The following is a 22,771-nucleotide window of genomic DNA, read 5'->3' as shown; positions in this document are numbered from 1 at the left end:
TGCAGTGAATTAGCTAATGTGAGCACCCCTGTATCAAATGTGCGGCAGTATTGAGCGGAGTCTCTGTTCTTGCTCTTTATTAGCACTAAGACATCTAAATCTGTATACATGGAGGTCAGATGAGCACAGAATTAGGCTATAATGAAATATTTGATGCTCAAAGTTTCTGTCGATTTAATGGTACAACCTCTTTTGGAGAGTAGGGAAGAAAACAGAAGGAGAAAGTGATATCTAGGACAAGGGTAATTATTTGTGAAAACCCACAGTGCAAAACAAATTGAATTTATCCAGGGACTTGCCAAAAATACCACATATTAAGCCACATGAGCCTATTACCTTTTTGGTACACAATAGAGAACTTTGCATGTGAGAATACAGGCCAATTAAATTTGTGGGAACATGAGATTCTGCCAATAGTTGGAGTAAAAATGCCAATTATATCCTGCTTGCAGAATAAGATTGGATTACTTTGCTTGTCCAGCAGGCAGCTACAAGTACTATGGAGGCAAGTCATATAGATTAATGACTGGATTTCTTTGCAAATTGATTTCTACACATATTTATAGTCTGTATGTTTAAGGAAGGATATACTTGCATTGGAAGTGGTACAGGAAAGGTTTATTACATTTATTTCTGGATGAGAGGATTGTTCTATAATGAAATGCTGACTAAATTGAGCCTAGGTTTTTTGAGTTATGAAGAATAAGAGGTGATCTGATTGAAGTGCTTCTGAAGGAATAATAAAACTAATAACTGTGGATGCTGGAAATCTGACACAGAAACAGAAATTGCTGGAGAGACTCAGCAGGTCTGGCAGCATCTGTGGAGGGAAAACAGTCAACAGGTCCAGTGACCCTTCATCAGAACTGCTCTGCCAGTCCTGCTGAAGTTCTCCAGTAATTTCTGATTTTGATTTTGAAGGGGCTTATCAGGATAGACACTGAGGGGCTGTTTGCCTTACTGAAATTTAGGACACATTGCCTAATCTCAGTATAAGCGGTTGGTCATTTAGAACTGAGATGAAGAGAAATTCTGTGATGCACAATATTATGAATCTTCTGCATTCTTTGCAAGAGTTGTGGCTGCCCTCAACTACAAAACTTTAGATTCTCGGGAAATCAAGAAATATAGGGAGTGGACAGGAAAGTGGAGTTGAAACAGAAGATCAATTATGAAAGTGTTGAATGGCAGAACTGGCTCAAAGGATTGTTTGAACTATTCCTACTCTTATTTCTTATACATCTAGTAGGAAAGATATGCATAAGTGATTGAATGCAAGACTGAGTTACTGTACTACAGAGATGGGTTAAGCCACTCCAGAAAGATGGCATTTTCATTATTAAAGTGCTGCTTCTCAAGACGTCGGAGTAATCTTTACAGATGTGATAGCTCTTGCAGCATGATGATAAAACTGTTGGGAATACATATTTACATTCATAGACTATGTGAAAAATATCAAACTACTTGGACACTTTCTGGATTGAAACTGGTTTTTAACCATGTGTTTTCTTGGAAAATATTGTGTGTTACACTCTACTTGCAGGAAGTTTACAGGAAGTCAAAAGACTAGAGAAAAATACAAACTAATAGTTTAAAAATATGCAAGATAGGTCCTTGTTTAATTGGAAAGGGAAAAGACCTTGTGGAACCATGTTTTTGTTTGTTCATAGGATGTGGGCATCACTCGTGTAGCATTGATTGCCCATCCTAACTTGCAATTAAGAGTTAAGACTCACATTGCTGAGTGTTAAATAATATCAGGCGAGACAAGCACAGGAGATTTCCTTCCCTAAAGAACATCAGTGAATCAGTTGAACAACAATTAACAGTGGTTACATAGTTGTTATTAGGCCAGCTCGACATTATAGATCTTATTGAATTCAAATTTCATCAGCTGCCATGGTGAGATTTGAAGCTGTGTTCCCAGACCCACTCCTCCACCACCACACCTCAATATGTTGATAGTTGCCTAGCAACCTTTTCAGGACTGGAGTTCTATTTCTGCAAACCTTGGTAGTCATAAAGAAGAGCATCCTAAGCATTGCAAGTCTCTTTCTCCTGCTCTCATGTGAACATCTCAGAAAACTGAAATATTCCAATATCAGTATTTCTCATTACCTTATATACCCTGAAAAGCAGAATTGTGATAATTTGCTTGATATCAATCTGAACTAAAATTCCACCATCAATCGATGGCTGTTGGTAATTCGATGTCATTGAAAAGAAGTCAGCGGCACTGTCAGGATTCATCACATTCTATTTTTTGGACCCTTGGCTGAACAGTGGTAACTTTTCCCTTTTTATCAAAGCATCACCTCTGCAGAGTCTGTTTTCTTTTGTGTTGTGTGTGTCTGTTGTTGAGCAAAAAGGGTACATCTCTAATTCGAGATTATAGCTCAGATGTTAACCAGTGTTTGCCATTTGCTTTAAAGAGTACAACATGTTTTATGATAAATGGACTAATTTCAGTTTAGAAAGAAACATGATGAAAAGTGCCTTTTATTCTCTGCAGAAGTAAAAAGGGATCAATTAGCCATTTTGGTGATTGAATCAAAGCATCTTTACTAATAGTCTAATGATGGAATAGTGGGGCTTGGCTATCAGTGCATTCTTCTCATTGTAACAAAGTGAACTCAGTTTGCAGTATCACATTACTGTGTATGTGTCAGTTAAGTTGGAAGGTTGTGGTTTCTGTCCCACTGAATCACAAATACAGAGTTGATACACCAATGCAGTCATGAGGGAAAGCTGCACTGTTGGAGGTGTGATTTTTCAGAGAATTACAGAATTTCTGCTGCACAAAGGAGGTCATTAGGTCAATTCCTGATGAAGGGCTCTGGCCCAAAACATCGATCCTCCTGCTCCTCGGATGCTCCCTGATCTGCTGTGCTTTTCCAGCAACACACTCTCGACTCCATTGTTCCTGCATCAGCACTGTTAAAAGTTCTATTTTTTTTTCACCCAAACCTCTGAACACCATTTTGATTATATATTATACTGAACGATATATTAAACTACTGCAGTCAGTGGGAGTTCACTCTTCACAAACTGCCTATTGAATTTTCACCATTACAAATTACCAGAATTCAAAAGTATTTCATTGGCTGTACACCATTTTGAGACATCCTATGGTCTTGAAATCCACTATATAAATAGTTTCTTATATAAATAGTTTCTTCTTCCTGCAAATTATGCATTGACCTGATGCTATTCTTTCTAATCCAGAATCAAAATCTTAAAGCTGGAACAACCCAACTTATTAATTACAAAACGACTTTACAATCAGCAGTGATATTAGTTTATAAACTCATCTCACAAACTAATCCGGTCTGGATCTAACTTAACTGAAATATTGATAAAATTAATAAGGCCCTTTAATTGATCTTTAGTTAAATGTAACACAAGCACTCAGATTTTTAGGAGCTTCATCTCAAAGTCATAGTATTGATTTATGATGTGGAGACAAGTTGAACCAATGCATAGTAGCAGCAGTATGTACCACAAATAACTCATCAAGGGTCGGTCCTTTGACAGCATCTTCTAAAACCCATGACTCCCACCACTTAGAAGGGCGATGACAACAAATGAATGGGAATACCCAAGTTCCATTCCTGTTTTGGAACTATTTTGTCATTCCTCACTGTCATGAGGTCACATTTCTTGGAAATCCCTCCCTGACAATGATGTCGATGTCCCTGGACCCAAGGACTGTACTGGTTCAAGAAAACAGTTGAGCACCATCTTCTCCAGGGCATCAAGGAAGGGCAATAAATACTGATCAAGGCAATGACATCCACATTCCATGAACAAATTCCATCAGAAATTGAAGATCCATATTCAATTGCTTTATCCATTATGCCTAGTTTTATTAAACCAAATATTAGATTTCTATTATCATCAAAAAAGTGTTCACAGACTGAAGAACTTCTAATTGCTCTTGCCAATCATTGATGTGCCCTGGCAATAAGTTGCTCTCTCAGCTATTCTTCCCGAATTACAGATAATTTTAAATGTTAACCCTTCTTAGTGTGCTGAGTGGATTTCAACATCAACAATATCGCCCACTGTAAATTTTCCTTTCCTTAGATTTCAAACTGTTGTATTCCTTGTCTCTGTCAACCTTCCATGCTCTTAGATTCCATCTTTTAAAATACATGCTTGGTGTTAACCGAAGTGTTACTTTGTGATTTATTTAATCTCTTACGCTATTTTCAGTCCTGATTGGTATCTTGATTTGATGGGTTTGGTTTGTCATCTAAACAACTAATATTTTCCATGTTTTTGTGATTAAAAATATTTAGCCATGCTTTGTCTGGTGCCTATTCTGCAATAGTTTTACACAATATACAATCAATGATGGAGCAGAAGGGTTACAGTTGTAGAAATAACCAGGACTCTGGATGAATGAGTTATGGAGAGCTTCAGGTCTTTAATCTGAGTTTAGCCAAATTCTGCTAATGCAACAGTTGGGTTGCTCCAACTGATAGCAGTGCCCATGAACCAAGGTTTTGGTTCCTGATCTCAATGGGTCTTGTTGGAATCTGTATGTGGATAGACACCATATTAGTTAATAATCTAGTTAGATGCATTAACAATGGCCATGTAAACAAGGTAACTGAAGAGCTACTGGCACTTATAAAACTCTCTCAGATCAAAAACTTGAGGAAAGAAGGGGGAGAAAAGAAAATTCAACAATTTCCTGTAAATTTTTTTTAGTTCATTTAATTCAGTATTCCAACGGACTTTGTCCTGTCTTTGGACAATTTGAAAGCAACCTACAAAATTCAATTCATAGCATATAGGGCAGGCAAGACAATTGAGAGATTGGGGAAAATAAATTGAATTTGGGTGGATTGTATAAATAGAGAATTAGGTTTAAAATCAGCAAATTAAGAACCAGGAAGCAGAGTGACAAGAGTAATGTAGATGGCTGGGCCCTCCCAGCAAACCATGCAGGGAGCACAGGTTGGAGAATCAAGACACAGTCATAAACATCTCTCTGACTTCTTGTCCCATGACAGTTGCTTTCACTACCAAGTATGTGAAATCAAGGAATTGTTCTCAATGTCTAGTAGCAATAATATTCATCAGAACCCAAGGGTAAGACTTTAAAACAGGCTAAATAAAATGAGATTTTTTATATTATTGGATAGCTATCAAGTATTTATTCACAATGTAATACAATTCCTAATCTACATCAGCAAATTGTTTCAGTACCAAACATCTGGAACAACTTTTCAATTCGCTGTGTCTTTCTACTATTCTTCCAAAGTTTCTTGGAAACAATTAACAATGTTTTCAGCTCTTCCATTCTTTTAATTTTCCTTTCTTTCACAGGTTCACTTATTAGTATGCTCAGCATTTGTACTGTCCCTTGTTCACAGACATGTTGCACATGAAGGTCACTATATACTGCAAGGTGTATTTAAATTATGTCCAAAGGTCACCAGAACATGAGATGCCTTCGTATCTAAATTATTGAGTGAAGACTATACAAATAATGGCCCCTACTGTGTTACTTGCAGTGAGCAATGATACCCAGACAGTAATATAATGGGATTAATTTAAATAAATGAAAAGCATGCATCTTCTAATTTATCAAGACCTCAATTTAAAATATAATAAAATTAGAAAAAAAAACTTGATGAAATTCTTTAAAGATTTAAGATAGTTCTCAAATATGACCTCTGATCCAGTCTTCTGAATGTTCTTGATTGGTTTTGGGGATTCCAGACCGATGGGGAAAAATAACTAAACTGACCAAATTGGTCTGTCCTTTCTCTTTTTAGGGAGTGCCTTTTATTTTAAGCATTTTCACCTTAGATAACAATTTGCAGCATTTATACCTTTAGTTCCCAGTGCTAAATAAACATACTGATCCAAAATTTCCAAATCCAAACATTAATCTAGAGATTGATGCCATATTATTCATCTGACAACTTCATGCACCACCAACTATGAAATCTGTTTACAGAGAATTCACTTGAGTAACGTTAATTAACAGATCTGAAAGATACATCATCCAATTTTAGAAGCCGGTATCACAATCAAAGCATAATTGTTTCAAATGTCGAATAATGCTGCTCAGTATCAAGACCCTGACAAGGAAACATGGCAGGAGGTCCTAGCCATCCATTTTGTGGGTTTTTTTGGGGTAAAGTAGAACCTGTGGTTGCTAGAAAGAAGTATAGCTCAGGCAGATGAAGGATATCAGTTTTGAGAATCCAGCAAAAGTATAAATTAAATTTGGCAATAATGTTATTGGCAGCTTAGAGAAAAACAAGATAGAAAAGTTCAGAGTAGTGATAATTTATAGTAGATGTGAGAAAACACAGATAAGAAAGGTTGAATCAAACAGATTTAATTATAGAATAAACACTTAGTATCTAGATCACGCAGTTAAATGCAATTTGTATCAACTATCGGGATTCTATTATATCTCATTCAGAGTTTGCTTGCATTATAGAAGAATTGGAATGTATCTAAAATCTTATGAGCCAAAGGACCTTTATAAGGATCTAATAAGATTATTTAGTTAAGGGCACAGCAGCACTAAAAAGGCAATGTTGACCAGGGACCACCACTACTATAAACCCTTTTTTGTGATCAGAGTGACATTAGGTCAACTCAGCAGTATATAATATTAATTTCAGACATGGTGTTGTCTAATTACCTAGCAACAAGCAGAAGGAAATGAGAGCAGCATCAAACTTATTCCCCAACAAGTCAGTCAACAGGTACAGATTTTGCCAAAAATCTGAAACACAAAATTTTAAATATATACATAAGAGGTAAATTTGTAGCCACCTACCGTGGTGCAGTGCTGGGCTGCGTCACTTATGTAAAGCATTTTAGTGTTCCCGAAATGTGGGTGCAGCTAGGATTATTCCCACCTCAGGTGTCATCGGAGAGAGGATGGATGTTTTTCTCTCTGTCTTAAAGGAACATGGTGTGGGGTCTACAATAGACCTTAATGACATCCACTGACCAAGGCTTGGGGACTGTGAAATAGGTAAACACGGTGGGATAGGCTTTGTCGTTTTTCCATCTCTCCTATCTCTCGTTCTCTCTTCCCCTCTCTTTCTCTCTCAATCCTCTCTCTAGACTGCATCTAACAACAAAAACTTGGACCTCCCCTCTATTCCTCATGACTATTCAATTAACCACAAGGCAGGTTCAGACTTGCCCATTGATGTTTGGGACTCTACCATTTCAGATCTGTGATGACAGAGGGACTTCATTAATTAAAAAGGCATTATTTTGCCTCATGCAGGGTTTCTTAACACTTTTGTTTTTAATGCACAAATGTTATGCAATGCCAGATTCCAAAACTGTTAATATAATTAAAATTTAAGGTGTGCTTTAGCTCCAATTTGGAACATCAAAAACCACTGTCCTTGGCCGTTGCTACAAGTTTTGTTTCATATCGGCACTGATTTTATCCCCCTCCTTAGCCAGTGAATGACGCTGAACCAAAGTGTTTGCAATCTCACCATCCTATTTGACCCCAAGCTAAGCTTCCAACTACATATTCATTTTATGACTAATTCCTCCTATTGCCATCTGTGTAATATTGCCCATCTCTACTGCTGCCTCAGCTAGCTTGAAACCTCTTGCATCCATATCCAACTATTCCAATGCTCTCCTGGCCAACCTCCAAATCTTCCACTCTCCACAAACTTAGCTCATCCAAAACTTGGCTGGCTGTATCCTAATTCGTCATAAGTCACATTCACTCAGCTTGATTCTTGCTGACCTATACTGGCTCCTGCATCAACAATGCCTGGATATTAAAATTCAAATCTTTATTTTCTTATCCTTGCATGGCCTTGTCCCTCTTTGCTAATAACTTGTACAATCCTTGAACCAAGTGAATCATTGCATTTCTATATTACTGGCCCCATGTTCAGCATCCACAATCACTGCCATTACTTTGGGCATCTAGGCCCTAAGATTTGAATTGGCTGCTTAGATTTTTGTTTCTCTCTTCCATTGTAAGTTGTTCTTTTAAACCTAGCACTTTGACCAAGCTTCTGATCACCTGTTCTAATATCTCCTTCTTTGTCTCAGCATAAACCTTTGTCTAAGCGTAAACCTTTGTCTAATTATGCTTTTGTAAAAGTTCTTAGGACATTTTACTATGTTAAAGGTGCTACCGCCGTAAAATGTTATCGCTGAAATGAAAGCTTCAGTTTTCCACAACAAGTAATTACAATTAATATGGATATATGTATCTTTTTGTTTATGTTATGCAAATGGTTTACAAATCACATTAATCTTGCAGCAGAGTTAGTTTGTTTAAACAAAGGTAAGAAAATTAAATAGAGATTGTACTTCCAAATTCAAACACTCAGGATTGAAACTGTGCTGCATTTTGGTCACCTGGGTCAAGTGGAGTCAAGGATTCTTTGTGTCAAATCAAAGCATGAGATTAGGCTGTCACAGCACTGTAATCAACTTGGTGAAGCTATTAGCTAGTCCAACACACCACTCAGAAGTTATGCCTGCATTGACAATAAAAAAAAAATCATTGAATATCAAATGCAATATTTTGGAAAATGTCTGGAGTTGAGCAATTCAGGTTTTCAGAAAGCTGTGCTCTCTTATGGAGGTTGAATATTCAACCCCTATCAGTGCTTTTGCTTTTTTTAAAAACTGTTTTCTAATCTATTACTGATAGTATGTTAGAATTTCTGATAGGCTGCATATCCTGCATGCATTAAACTTGCTTCCTGTCAGGCTTAAGTCATCACACTTCAGATTGTATCATGTCATTGACTTATTGGCACAAAGTGGTCATAGGACAGCTATTAAACTTCACTACCAATTTTGCAAGACACACAAAACAAGAAGGAAGAAACAAGCTGAGGAGTTCAGGTGGGTTTTTCTGAGTAACTACTCAGCAGACCTAGCAGTATTCAGCACCTAGCAGAAACAGAATTAATGATACAAATCATGATCCTCAAGTAATTTTGACAAAGGGTTATTGACCTGAAACAATAACTCTGTTTTTCTCTCCAGAGGCTGCCAGACATGGTCAGTATTTTCCATTTTTAAAAATCGGATTTCCAGCATGTGCAGCATTTTCTCTGGACCCTTGACTCAACCCAAACTTTGAGCAGCTATAATTTCCATATCTGTGTGCAAGAATTCATAGCCTGCCACAATTATTTTTATTTATTTACTTAGGCTGCTAATGTCCATAAAAGGTCAGGATTAACAAAGTGATCCATGATAAAATAAACTTCTGACTATTGTGGCCCAGTATTAAAATAAAATACTTTCATTTGATTTACAGAGTAAAACTGTGAAAAAAAAAACAAATTTAAAACAGAAAAATTACCAAAAAGAGAGAATTTGTCTTTACAGAGCATCTTATGAACTCTCATGGAGTCCTGAAATGCCAGTCAACCAATGAGTTTTTGTGAAGTATCAACACGGTTTTAATCGGCAAATGAAGCCAATTTAAAACAAGTACATTCTCAGAAACACTAACTTCTTTTTTTTTATGATGTTGGATGGACAAAGAATGTTGGTAAGGATCTACTTTACTTTGAAAATGTCAGAGGATCTTTGATGTAAATTTCAGTGCAATGATGGGGTCATATTTTAATATCTTATCCAAACAGTGGTGTATATGATATTGCAGCATTTTCTGAGCATTGCACTTACACGTCATCTGAACTTGTATGTTCAGGCCCATAGAGAGGTTAGGTCCCATGAGCTTGTGACTCAAAGGAGGATCAGTGTTATCAACTAGTTAAAGCTGAAATTCATAACAAACAATAGTCACATCTCCATTGACAGTCAGAGCCACATTTATCTGACAAAAACAAAAAAAACACCAAAACTATTCAAAATCAAATTGCCCTGTCTAATGTGGGACTTCCAATCTTTGTTCAGATTAGTCATTCCTGCAAGATCAGGTATATGAGTGGGCTGTAGTGTTCTGACCTAATGAGCAACAAAAGAAACTCAAAGTTTCTGTTTTCAGTGTTTCTTTGCAGCATAAGTAACTTTGGAATTAGAGGATGATATGATTCATTTGTACTCTAAGCAACAAACTGTTTTCAAAGGAATTGAGTTGCAGAAATTTTGTATTGTAGCTCTATTTTCCTGTTCTGTTCAAGCTGAATGAAGTTATACTCAGATCTCCAAGCTCAAAAACTTGCTGATATCCATTACCTTTGCTCACATATTGAAATGATTATTGGATATTTGGAAGCATGCAGGCCCAGATCAGCAAGAGAGGCAATTAAAAAAATACAGGTGAACAAATACTTTTCACACGCTGGTTACTGACTGAAGTGAAAGCACATAAATATGCTCATATTGGATTTCACAACAGGAGACTTTACAAATACAATGAAATGTCTCTTGCGCCTGATTATTAAATCTTGGGTTGTCCAGTTAAAGGATTATGATATTAGTTTCTGTAGTGATTATAACGAGGTCAGCCAGGTGGATCTCAGAAAGCTCATTCCTTGATTGAAGCTGTTCATCTGGACCAATTAGGGAGCCCTAGCTGACAGATATAACAGGAGTATCAGACATCCTGTTCATTGAGAGCTGGCTCCTAGGGACCTGGATCAGTGAAAGTGACTCTCCATTTGTAAATAAAGGGTGACTTGGTGAATGCCATTCTTGTCTCTGCAGAGTTACTTCAATGGAGATATGAGTAAAGCACACTTCTGAAGAGATTTGCTTGCAATGGTCGTCTTTGAGCTGGGGGGAACATTTCTGGGATCATGCCGTTCTTTGAGAAACTTGACTCGTTCGATCCTGCAATCAAAGATTGGGCCTAGAATATAGAAAGAATGTGCTATTTTTTCCTGACAAATGACATTGGGGCAGATGAAACGCAACAAGTAATTCTCCTGACAGCTTGTGGACCCTCAGCTTTTTTGGTTATTAGGAGCCTAATGGTTCCTTTCAAGAGCTGAGGGATTTAGTTAAGGGAAATTACTACCCCAAGCATCTTCTCATTCTGAGAATTATTGGTTTTACTCAGTAATTTGAGAACTAGGGCAATCTGTATTAGGATTTTAGACTAGGTTAAGACTGGCAGAGACATGTGACTTTGGTTTAACTCTTAAAGAGATGCTGAGAGACCATTGCAAAAACATCTACTAGCTAAAGCCCAACTGGATTTCAAACTACAACTGGCTTTATCATTGGAAAATGCGGCAAATGGAGCATATGAATTGCCGGTTATTACAACGGAAGTGGACACCCTCACCATTCCGACTGAGTTTGGGGAATACCACGTGAAAGAAGGCAATAAATAGTGTCAATCAGGACATATCCTGAACAGAGGGACTCTCGCAAAACCCCAAAACAAAGCCAGGCCTTGGCTAAATGGTTAAAACTTTCTTCAGGACCCGGGCCAGCAAGCTGTTGTAGTTGTTAATTCAAAACAACTATAAAGTCTCACTGGACCTAAATTGAGTAAGAGGACTTACAGGCTGGTATCCAGGACAGTGCACACCCTGAAAAGTCCACTTACATCTGGTTTGAAAAAGTTAAATTGTTCAGCAACATCCAAATCAGAACCACTCAAAATAAATATCTGGTTAAATGGTCACCCAGTTCTAATGGAGGCCTGTACCGACACAGCCATTTCAAATGTGTGTTCCAGGAAACCCAAGTGACCTACTTGGGCTGCAGAGTAGACAAGACCGATTTACACCAGTTGGAGGATAAAATGAGGGCAATCAAAGGCGCCTGGACTTCCACATCCATATCAGAGCTTAGGTTTTTCCTTGGTTGGTGAATTAGAACAAAGTTCATACATAGCCTGGACCCCATCCTGGGACCTTTCCATCAACTCTTTTTAAAAAAAAAGGTCGGCATTGGAAATGGTTCCATAGCCAAGCATAGCTTTCAGGGTAGTGAAGAAACAGCTATCATCCTCTAAAGGTGTTGGCACACTATAATCCCAAGCAAGATCTAGCATTGACATGCGATGCCTCCCCACATGGCATCGGCATAGTATTAGATCATAGGTTGCCCAATGGAGAGGATCTCCCAACCGTGTATGCATCCAGGACTTTGGCTAATGCAGAACATAAATACACCCAGATAAAGAATGAAGCTCCATACCATCTATCATCCAATGAGCTGGCAGAAAGTGTAGTCCAAACTCTTGAAATCAGACTTAACGAAACAACAGCTTCATTCAGTCCCAAACCATCTTGGTTCCTATTTGATTGTAGTACTACCCCTCATGGAACTAGTTGGATAGCTTCAGCAGAGATTTAATGGGGAGAAGATTCTGAACCAGGTAGGGGGGAGGTGGAGGAGTGAAACGGCATCAGAAATGCCAATGCTGGACTCAAGGTTCTGCTAAGCAAGAGAGATAGTTTACTTCAGGGGATCAGGTTTTTTGTAGGAACAACAGGCATGGCCCTGAATGGGTAGGAGGCAAGTCGAAGCGAGGTCAGGTCCGGTGATGTAGGAGGTTTAGGTAGGTGCAATAGTCCTGAAAAAGCACGTGGACTGTATGAAAGTTGTAAATTCGCAAACAGTGCAGGAGTAAAACAGAGCGGGCTCCTTGACAGCCTTTGACTGGGTTCTCCCTCTCCAGCAAGCTTTGAAGATACCTGGGAATCTGAGATGGACATGGCGGATATCACCACCTTTGCCACCTGAATAAGATGCTTCAAAGAGGTGAACTACTGTGCTTTACACACCACCCGTCTCGGAGGCAGAGTTGAAAGAATCTGAGCCAGTGCTGAAATGCCCTAAGAGGATCTACAAAACAAAAAAATCCAGTTATGTCCTTGGACTGAGGGGAAAGGGACGTACTGATTGTAATGAGGTCAGTCAGGTGGACCTCATAAAATATGAGTTCTCTGATTGGACAGATTAACAGTCCCAATCAGGGAGCCCTGGCTGACAGAAGAACAGGAGTGTCAGACATCCTGTTCACTCTGCGAGCTGGCTCTAAGGGAGCTGGATCAGTGTCGAGGACTCTCCATGTGTAAATAAAGGATGACTTGGTGATGGGATAGTGGCCTCTGGAGTTATTTCAGTTTCTGTAATCAACCAGCCTATTCTTTGCAAATGTAATATTACGGTGTCCAACATTAGATGGGATATTGCGCTAGAACCACATTTACTACACAATCCTGAATGTGCAAAGAATTATACTGGCAACCAATTTAGGACTGTCAATCAGGCTTGCTGTATTGTGTACTTGTGTGCACTGGATATATTAATATCTATTAGCTCCATATATTAATACACTGAATCCTGTTCTTTGCAGAGAGAAGGAAAATGACACACACTATACCTGCTTGAATGCAGTAAAATACGTAACATTCTCTGGTTCACTTTTTGGGGAAATGTTTGGACCAATCAGCGTGAACTTGTCTTGTTTAAAATTGAAACAAAGTTTGGCAGTAAACTATCATTAACTCTTGTTATTCATAGCAAAAACTCGGCAAATCAAATTCCACTAACGGATCAGCATTTTCCTCACACAGCACAAATGTCGATTTCCCTTCATTTTGGCATTGCTTGCAAATTGCCCTAATCAGTGCAAGGTGAAAATATGAAAAAAATTTGTATCTTGCAAATTCTTCTAGCTAACCTCAGAACTATTGCTCAAATAGAAATAATATGATTTCAGCTATGAAACTATTCCTTGTTGAGAATATGGTCTCTCAGGCTCCAAAAGAGTATTATGTAAGTATCAAGTCACCTTACGGAGTTATATTTTGCTGCAACTGCCAGTTAGTGAGTCATTGAGACATAGAGATGTACAGAACGGAAATAGACCCTTCAGTCTAACTCATCCATGCTGACCAGATATCCTAAATTAATCTTGTCCCATTTGCCAACACTTGGCCCATATCCCTCTAAACCCTTCCTATTCAGATACTCAATCACATGCCTTTTAAATATTGTAATTGTACCAGCCACCACTTCCTCTGGCAGCTCATTCCAGACACGCACCACCCTCAGCCTGAAAATATTGCCCCTTAGGTCCCTTTTAAACCTTCCCGCTCTCACCCTCAACTTATGCGCTCGAATTCTGGTCTCCCCTAACCCAGGGAAAAAACCTTGCCTATTAACCCTATCCATGCCACTTATGATTTTATAAACCTCGATAAGGTCACCCCTCAGCTTTCATCACTCCAGGGAAAACAGCCCCAGCCTGTTCTGCCTCTCCCTATAGTTCACACCCTTGAACCTTGGGAACATTTATGTAAATCTTTTCTGAACTCTTTCAAGTGTCACAACATCCTTCTGATAGGAGGGAGACCAGAATTGCACAAAAGTGTCCTAACCAATGTCCTGTACAGCCACAACATGACTTCCCAACTCCTGTATTCAATGCTCTGACCAATAAAGGAAAGAATACTAAACACTTTCATTACCCTATTTACCTGCGATTCTAGTTTCAAGGAGCTATGAACCTGCACTCCAAGGCCTCTTTGTTCGGCAACACTCCCCAGGACCTTACCCTTAAGTGTATATGTCCTGCTAAGATTTGCCTTTCCAAAATTCAGTAACTCACATTTATCTCAATTTAACTCCATCTGCCACTCATCAGCCCACAGACACATCTGATCAAAATCCTGTCGCACTCTGTGGTAACCTTCTTTGCTTTCCACTACACCAATTTTGGTGTTATAGATAGAATCATAGAGATGTACAGCATGGAAACAGACCCTTCAGTCCAACCCGTCCATGCCGGCCAGATATCCCAACCCAATCTAGTCCCACCTGCCAGCACCCGGCACATATCCCTCCAAACCCTTCCTATTCAGATACCCATCCAAATGCCTCTTCAATGTTGCAATTGTACCAGCCTCCAACACTTCCTCTCGCAGTTCATTCCATACAGTACCACCCTCTGCATGAAAATGTTGCCCCTTTTTATATCTTTCCCCTCTCACCCTAAACCTATGCCCTCTAGTTCTGGACTCCCCGACCCCAGGGAAAAGAAAGACTTTGCCTATTTATCCTATCCATGCCTCTCAATTTTGTAAACCTCTATAAGGTCACCCCTCAGCCTCCGACACTCCAGGGAAAACAGCCCCAGCCTGTTCAGCCTCTCGCTATAGCTCAAATCCTCCAACCCTGGCAACATCCTTGTAAATCTTTTCTGAACCCTTTCAAGTTTCACAACATCTTTCCTATAGGAAGGAGACCAGAATTCCATTCAATATTCCAACAGTGGCCTAACCAATGTCCTGTACAGCTGCAACATGACCTCCCAACTCCTGTACTCAATACTCTGACCAATAAAAGAAACCATACCAAATGCCGCCTTCATTGTCCTATCTACTTGTGATTCCACTTTCAAGGAGCTATGAACCTGCACTCCAAGGTCTCTTTGTTCAGCAACACTCCCTAGGATCTTACCATTTGCCACTTCTCAGCCCATTGGCCCATCCGATCAAGATCCTGTTGTAATCTGAAGTAACCCTCTTCGTTGTTCACTAACCTCCAATTTTGGTGTCATCTGCAAACTTACTAACTATACTTCCCATGTTCACATCCAAATTATTTATATAAATGACAAAGTAGTGGACCCAGCACTGATGCTTTTAGCATTCCACTGGTCACATGTCTCCAGTCTGAAAAACAACCCTTCACCACCACCCTCTATCTTCTACCTGCGAGCCAGTTCTGTATCCAAATGGCTAGTTCTCCCTGTATTCCATGTGATTCACCTGCACCTCCACCCACATCATCTACTGCATCCGCTGCAGCCGGTGTGGCCTCCTCTATATTGGGGAGACAGGCCGCCTACTTGCGGAGCGATTCAGGGAGCACCTCTGGGCCACCCGGACGAACCAACCCAACCAACCTGTGGCACAGCATTTCAACTCCCCCTCCCACTCCACCGAGGATATGCAGGTCATTGGACTCATCCACCGCCAAACCACAACAACCCGACGGTCGGAGGAGGAGCGTCTTATCTTCCGACTGGGAACCCTCCAACCGCAGGGGATGAACTTGGACTTCACCAGTTTCTTCATCCCCCCTCCCCCCACCTTGTCTCAGCCGGATCCTTCCAGCCCGGCACCGCCTTCCTGACCTGCAGTCTTCTTCTTGACCTCTCCGCCTCCACCCTACTCCGACCTATCACCCTCACCTTGACCTCTTTCCACCTATCACATTTCCAACTCCCCTCCTCCAAGTCCCTCCTCCCTACCTTTTATCTTCTCCTGCTGAACACTCTCTGCTCATTCCTGAAGAAGGGCCTGTGCCCGAAACGTCGAATCTCCTGTTCCCTGGATGCTGCCTGACCTGCTGTGCTGTTCCAGCAATAAAGTTTCAACAACAATCCATGTGATCTAACCTGGCTAACAGTATCCCACGGGGAAACTTGTCGAACACCTTACTGAAGTCCACATCGATCACGTCCACCGCTCTGCTCTCATCAATCCTCTTTGTTATTTCTTCAAAAAACTCAATCAAGTTAGTGAGACATGATTTCACATGCACAAAGCCATGTCCACTATCCCTAATTAGTCCTTAACCTTCCAAATACATGTAAATCCTATCCTTCAGGATTCCCTCCAACAACTGAGAAGTGGCAAATGGAGTTTAATTCAGAAAAATGAGAGGTGCTGCATTTTGGGAAAGCAAATCTTAGCAGGACTTATACACTTAATGGTAAGGTCCTGAACAAAGAGACTTTGGAGTGCAGGTTCATAGTTCCTTGAAAGTGGAGTCTCAGATAGATAGGATAATGAAGGCGGCGTTTGGTATGGTTTCCTTTATTGGTCAGAGTCTTGAGAAGGGAAAGATATAAAAGAGACGTGCAGGGAAAACTTTTTCACACAGAGGGTGGTACCTGTATGGAATGAGCTGCCAGAGGATGTGGTGGAGGCTGGTACAATTGCAACATTTAAGAGGCACTTGGGTGGGTATATGAATAGGAAGGGTTTGGAGGGATATGGGCCGAGTGCTGGCAGGTGGGACTTGGTTGGGTTGGGATACCTGGTCGGCATGGACAGGTTGGACCGAAGGGTATATTTCCATGCTGTACATCCCTATGATTCTATGACTCTAACTTGCCCACCACCCATATCAGGCTCACTGGTCTACAGATCCCAGGCTTTTCCTTACCAACTTTCTTAAATAGTGGCACATTAGCCAACCTCGAATCTTCTGGCATCTCACCTGTGACTATCGATGATACAAATATCTCAGCAAGGGGCCCAGAAATCACCTCCCTTGCTTCATACAGCACAGAACCAGATCTTTCGTCCAACCAGTCCATGCCGAACATAATCCCAAATTAAACTAGTCCCATGTGCCTGCTCCTGGCTCATATCCCTCCAAATCTTTCTTATTCATGTATATATCTAAGTGTCCTTTAAATGTAACTGTGCTCGCATCCATCACTGCCTCAGAAAGTTTATTCGGCACATGAACCACCCTCAATGTAAAAAGTTTGCCCCTCACTTAAAATAAATGCTTTAAGTCTGAAGAATAGATGGCCAATCTCTTCAACAGAGTTGTAGAGGAGAAAAATAATAACTTTATCCATGCTATGAGACCTTTATTTCTATAAAGTAAACTCACTGTTTCATAAAGTCACTCCCAAATAATGTTATAGATATTCTCTGGTCAACAGCGAAGTATGGGTGCTCGCTGCTGATCTCAAGGAAAACTGCAATATCTGCAGCAGGGTCTTTCTATTTGGATGAACACTTCAAGTATCATAACATTCAAGGCTATGGTTTTAGTGTGGGAAAGTGGGACTAGTGTAGATGGTAGTACATTTCTGACAGTTAAAACCTCAGTGGATCAAACGGCCTCTTCCGTACTGTGTGATTCTATGAAATCAAATATGACAATTGCTCCTCACCTTTCCTTCATCTAATGAGATGTTAAAAGCGCCTGAAAGTCCTCAAAATGGTGAGAAATGACAGGTCACAACAAATATTGACAGATCATGGTGAGGATCTCCGGTTTATAATGATGATTAAGACAATTTCTGTTTTTAATGCCATTGTTACAGCTTTAGATTATTTTAATTATCATTGATTATTTTAATTATTATTTAATTACCTCAGAATTCATGACACTTTACTATTCTAATCTATACAATTAGTTATGAAGGCTTAAATCAGTTTGTATTTTGTTGGGAAATGGCTGATGCAAAATTGCACTCGAGGGAGACCTCTAGTGATATCATAGGGAAAATATAATGGTAGCAACCAATTGGGCTGAAGGGGGGAGTTTACATTTCTTACACTTGTTAGATTAACATTTGCAGAAAATGTTCATTTTCTTCTTCCCTGGGGCCCTCAGACAAACTACTTTGCTCAGGCTTGGAGGGCCGCACGGTCTGTTCCTGGGCTGTAAATTTTCTTTGTTCTTTGGTCAGTGGGTACCATTGTTTTCTGATTTCCCCTCCCAATAAGATATAATGGATATCTGTACCCATTCTCTGCAGCCAAAGGAAGGTCTGCGACCTTCACACAACTAGAAACCGACGCCTTGACTTTGAACATAATCACACATCATCCGGTAATTTTACAAAACACATGGCAATCAACACCTTAATTTAGTGAAACCTCTTCAGAAAAGCACCTAGGTTATAGGGCTAACTCCCCATTTGGACACCAATAATTCATATCTTTAGAGTGCTCTCAATGTGGAAAATTCCCTAGCCATTTAAGAGGGGTCAAACCAACAGTGAGTAGCAGTGCAAGAGTGAGATGAGGTGACCTAAAACACAGAGGAATAGAAGGGATTCGAGCAAGCTTCTAAGCAGTGGGGGGAAAAAAAAAATCATAGGAAAGCAATCTTTTTTTTTAAGATTAGATTAGATTACTTACAGTGTGGAAACAGGCCCTTCGGCCCAACAAGTCCACACCGACTCTCTGAAGAGCAACCCACCCAGACCCATTCTCCTATATTTACCCCTTCACCTAACACTACGGGCAATTTAGAATGGCAATTCACCTGACCTGCACATCTTTGGACTGTGGGAGGAAACCAGAGCACCCGGAGGAAACCCATGCAGACACGGGGAGAATGTGCAAACTCCACACAGACAGGAGATAACATAAATCAGGGCGAAGGCAGCTAAAGGCTTTGTAACTGATGGTACAACAGAAAGAAGAGAAGTTACACAAAAGAAAATTACAAAAATCAAAGTGCAAAGGATGGAATGCTCAAAGAGAAGATTGAATATATATTGCAAAAGCAGGGCAAAACAAGAACTTAAAACTTTTGGTATTGTGGAGTACATCTCCTTTATTTATTAATGCGTAGCAAGTTGGAAGTACACTCTCAGGTCTCCAAAACTGAATGGTATGTATTAATTAACATTTTATTCCTACAGACAGACACCTGTTTTGTTTTATTTCTATTCCTATTTTATTTCTATTGCCAAATTCTTCAAGATAGTGGTGGCAGAATAAGCAGCGCAGCATTTGGCCTCCTGAGCCTCGATCTCCTCCCCTCCATCCATTTTCCCTTTATTTTTCCTCTTTCTATTTCCTAATTTTACTTACTTTCTTGGGGAGAGCTCGGCTGCTTTGGCCCAGCATGTCAGAAGCAAGTTTGTGATCCTGGTGGTGGTGGAGGAAGTTGAATTTGTGTTTCTAACCCCTTTGATGGAAGGAGTTAAGTTTTTGTTCCAGGCAGTGGCGGCAGATAGAGGCAAATTTGTTTCCTGGCAGTGGTGGAGAAAGGAGAGTTTGGACCCAGTATGGGACCCAGCACCATTGACACTGGCTGTTTTGGCGTGGTGGGCCCACCTTAAGTTTGAGCCCTGTTTGAGACATGGGAGCATCAGTGGCAGCTGCATTGACGAGATATGGCTCAGTGCGGACTTGTGACTGCGGCATTGTCAGTGGAGGCAAGATGGTGCTGAAGAATGGTGAATCTGTTCCAGCAGCAGGGTCATGGTGAAGGGACTCAAGGCTGGTTGACTGCTTTGAGCTGGCACTGGTCTCAGCATTGGAATGGAAGAGTCCAGATCCAGATCCATTGCAAAGCACTTCATAAGAAGGACCTTAAAGTTGAACTTTAAACTTTATTTCTTTATTTTCTACCTTTTGTATTACATGTCTTGGTTTACTTTCTGTGTTTTAAGATGATGCTGGAGAGTGGTGACATTATACAACACCTTTCACTGTATTTGTGAAAAATGCATGAGACAAGTACATGTGATAATAAATAAACCAAATAATTTAATCTGACTTGGCCTATAGAGGTTGGTGAAGATGATGACGACAAGCTGATTGAGCTTAGTACAACAGACCACAGGCAGTGTTTTGAAGGAGTTTGTGAAGGGTGCAGCACAGGAGCCCAGGAAGGATGGTGGTAGAAAAGTCAGAAAGCACAGACGAGAATCACAACAATATTGGAAAAAAGGGACAAATGGTGGATAAAGATGTGCAATGCTGAAGTCTCATAATGGATGAGATGTGGGGATTTAAGTTCAACTTTGGTTCAAATACTTTAAGTATTGTTTATGGGTCATCTAAATTGATCACCCGTCTACAGGAACAAAATACTAATTAACACGTCATTCAGTTTGAGAGACCAGGTAATATATTTGCAACTTGCTACCCATTAATAAATAAAGATGTCCCCCACAACCCCAGTTTTTTTTTCCTGGACTATGGCTGTCCAGCAGCTAATTGAAGAGTTCCTATTGCTACATCAACTATACACAGTAAATCTACAGTTTATTCAAAGGCAAATGGCTGGTATTTTACAGCTCTCAAATTGTTTAGACTTCAATTTTAAAAAAAATAGAAAAACAAGCTGTCTCAGAAAACTGAGTTTGATAGTCTAGTATGTCAGAATTAAAATGTATTAAAAGGCTGAGAGTCTGAAAACAGTTTAACCCAGGAAAAATAAAGCTTATTCAATGTTTGAATGCTCAGGCTGATGCAACAGATGTTGTAACAGAGCTTCTAACTGACAGGATTGGCTTGAAACATAATTAGTGTGTCAAACGATGCTTCGACTTTTAAGCACAGACAGCTTCCCTTCATTAAAGGGAGATTTTGGTGTGAATAAAACATTTAAGGAGGGAAAAGTTCATGTTTAGGCGGGAATCACAGTTCAATTGAAGAAGATTAATTGCATGTTTAGTGTGTATCACAGTATGTGGTATTCCTGTTCAGTACCTTGTTTTGTTAAAAACAAAAGGCAATCATTAACGTCAATTTCCTTGAGAAAATCTGCAAAAACTGTGCTGGCAATTCAGAAGAAACCTTGGAGAATTCCCTAGTATATGTCTCAGAATAATAGTTGCAAATATAAACTTAACGAAGAATCTCAAAAGAAGTAAAATCAAAATTATTTGTGGTTCAATGATTGCATTAGAGACATGCAACTGTTTGGCTGTGACCTCAGCAGCAGAGAAAACGTGTGCATGGTAATGACTTTCTATGAATAGAAATAGATTAATTCTATAGATATGTGGTTTGTCTTATGAAGGGCGGTTGAGCAGTTTAGACCTATATTTGCTGGAGTTTAGAAGAATAACTGGAGATTTATTTGAGGGAAAGAAGATGCTAAAGGGGATTGACAAAGTGGACAAAGAATGTTTCCTCACATAGGCAAATCTAGAGTGACAGGTCATAGTTTCATGATAAGGGATAGCAGATTTAAAACAGATAGGAAGAAACTGCTTCTCTCAAGAGAGTTGAGAATCTTGAATCCACTACCTCAGGGTGTGGGGAATGCTAGGACATTGAGTACATGTAAGGAGAGAGAGATAGATTTTTAATAATGGGTTGAAAGATCATGGAGAGTAGACAGGAAAGTGGAGTAGAGGCTGAAATGAGATGAGCCATGGTTGCATCAAAGGACACAGCAGACTTGAGGGGCTGAATTACCTACTCCTGCTCCTGGTCAGTCTTATGTTTTTGTTATTTCAAATATGTGTCAGTCATTTATATTAAAAAAATCTTGTTGCAAACTATTTTCTAATTAATCATGTCATCCCAACTTAAATACTGGGGTGTCTATAAATTATGCTTTCTTGTGTTTTGTGGTATTACATTTAATAGATTTGTATGAAGAGTATTTTATTGAGTATTTTGGTGAATTCTTATAATTCTGCTCTGTTTAAGACCAAATATTACTACATGACTTCATGTATTTGTGTTGGCATATGAGGTATTTGGTAACACAGATGTTTTAGTGTGAATGGAACAGGGGTCTTGTAAACCAAGAGGCATCCTCCAAAATTCAAAACAGTCCTTTAGAAAATCTGAAGAGAAACTTCCAAAAAAAAATCATGACCCCAGCTGGGTATTGTGGCTTTTAACCAGGAAGGGTAGGCATTTGGTGCTCATGGCTTAGAGATTGGTGTATGGTGGGGCAAGTCTGGAGAAGAGTGGCCCATATTCTTCTAACGTTGAGTGAGGAGGAACTGTCCTTCCTCTTTTCATTCTGCATTTAGATGGACATAGTAATTTCCCAATTAGTTAGTTTTACATTGTGCTGTTCAAACAAGCACATGGTGAGCAAGGCAGTGGACATTCTAAAGTTGAAAACTGATCCCATTTTCAGTCAAACTGTTTTGTCAAGTGACACACATGGAACCCAGTCTACTATGGCTCAGTGCAACTCTTCTCACAATCTGCCACTCTTTACCTCATTAATTATGCCAACCAGACTGTTGCTCCTTTCTTGTGAAATCGTGATGGCAGACAGATGTCATTACTCACTAATGTGAGGATCTTCTGGTGTTCATGTCATTGTCACTAACTGCACATCACTTCAGGCACTACAAGCCAGAAAGTGCCCTTCATACTGTGGTCCTGCA

At 39.8% G+C, this 22,771-nt stretch overlaps 1 protein-coding gene across 5 annotated transcripts in view; it reads right to left on the bottom strand.

Moving 5' to 3' along the window:
- The window catches only part of tp73 (tumor protein p73), a 241,559-nt gene that overhangs the window by 103,338 nt on the left and 115,450 nt on the right, over positions 1-22,771 (bottom strand). The window contains exon 1 of one of the 5 annotated variants that reach the window (XM_043676044.2): positions 6,812-7,026. The exons of the other annotated variants lie outside the window; for them this stretch is intronic. Within the exon in view, the coding sequence (XP_043531979.1) occupies positions 6,812-6,850 (39 nt within the window). The 5' untranslated portion in view covers positions 6,851-7,026. Of the gene's footprint in view, positions 1-6,811; positions 7,027-22,771 lie in introns of those variants that run through there. 5 annotated transcript variants of the gene reach the window in all.

This window comes from Chiloscyllium plagiosum, unplaced genomic scaffold (genome assembly GCF_037043375.1).
Source record: "Chiloscyllium plagiosum isolate Xiang-an unplaced genomic scaffold, Cpla_swu_hap1 HiC_scaffold_37, whole genome shotgun sequence".
Taxonomy (NCBI): domain Eukaryota; kingdom Metazoa; phylum Chordata; class Chondrichthyes; order Orectolobiformes; family Hemiscylliidae; genus Chiloscyllium; species Chiloscyllium plagiosum.
This window is presented reverse-complemented; position numbering and strand designations above follow the sequence as displayed.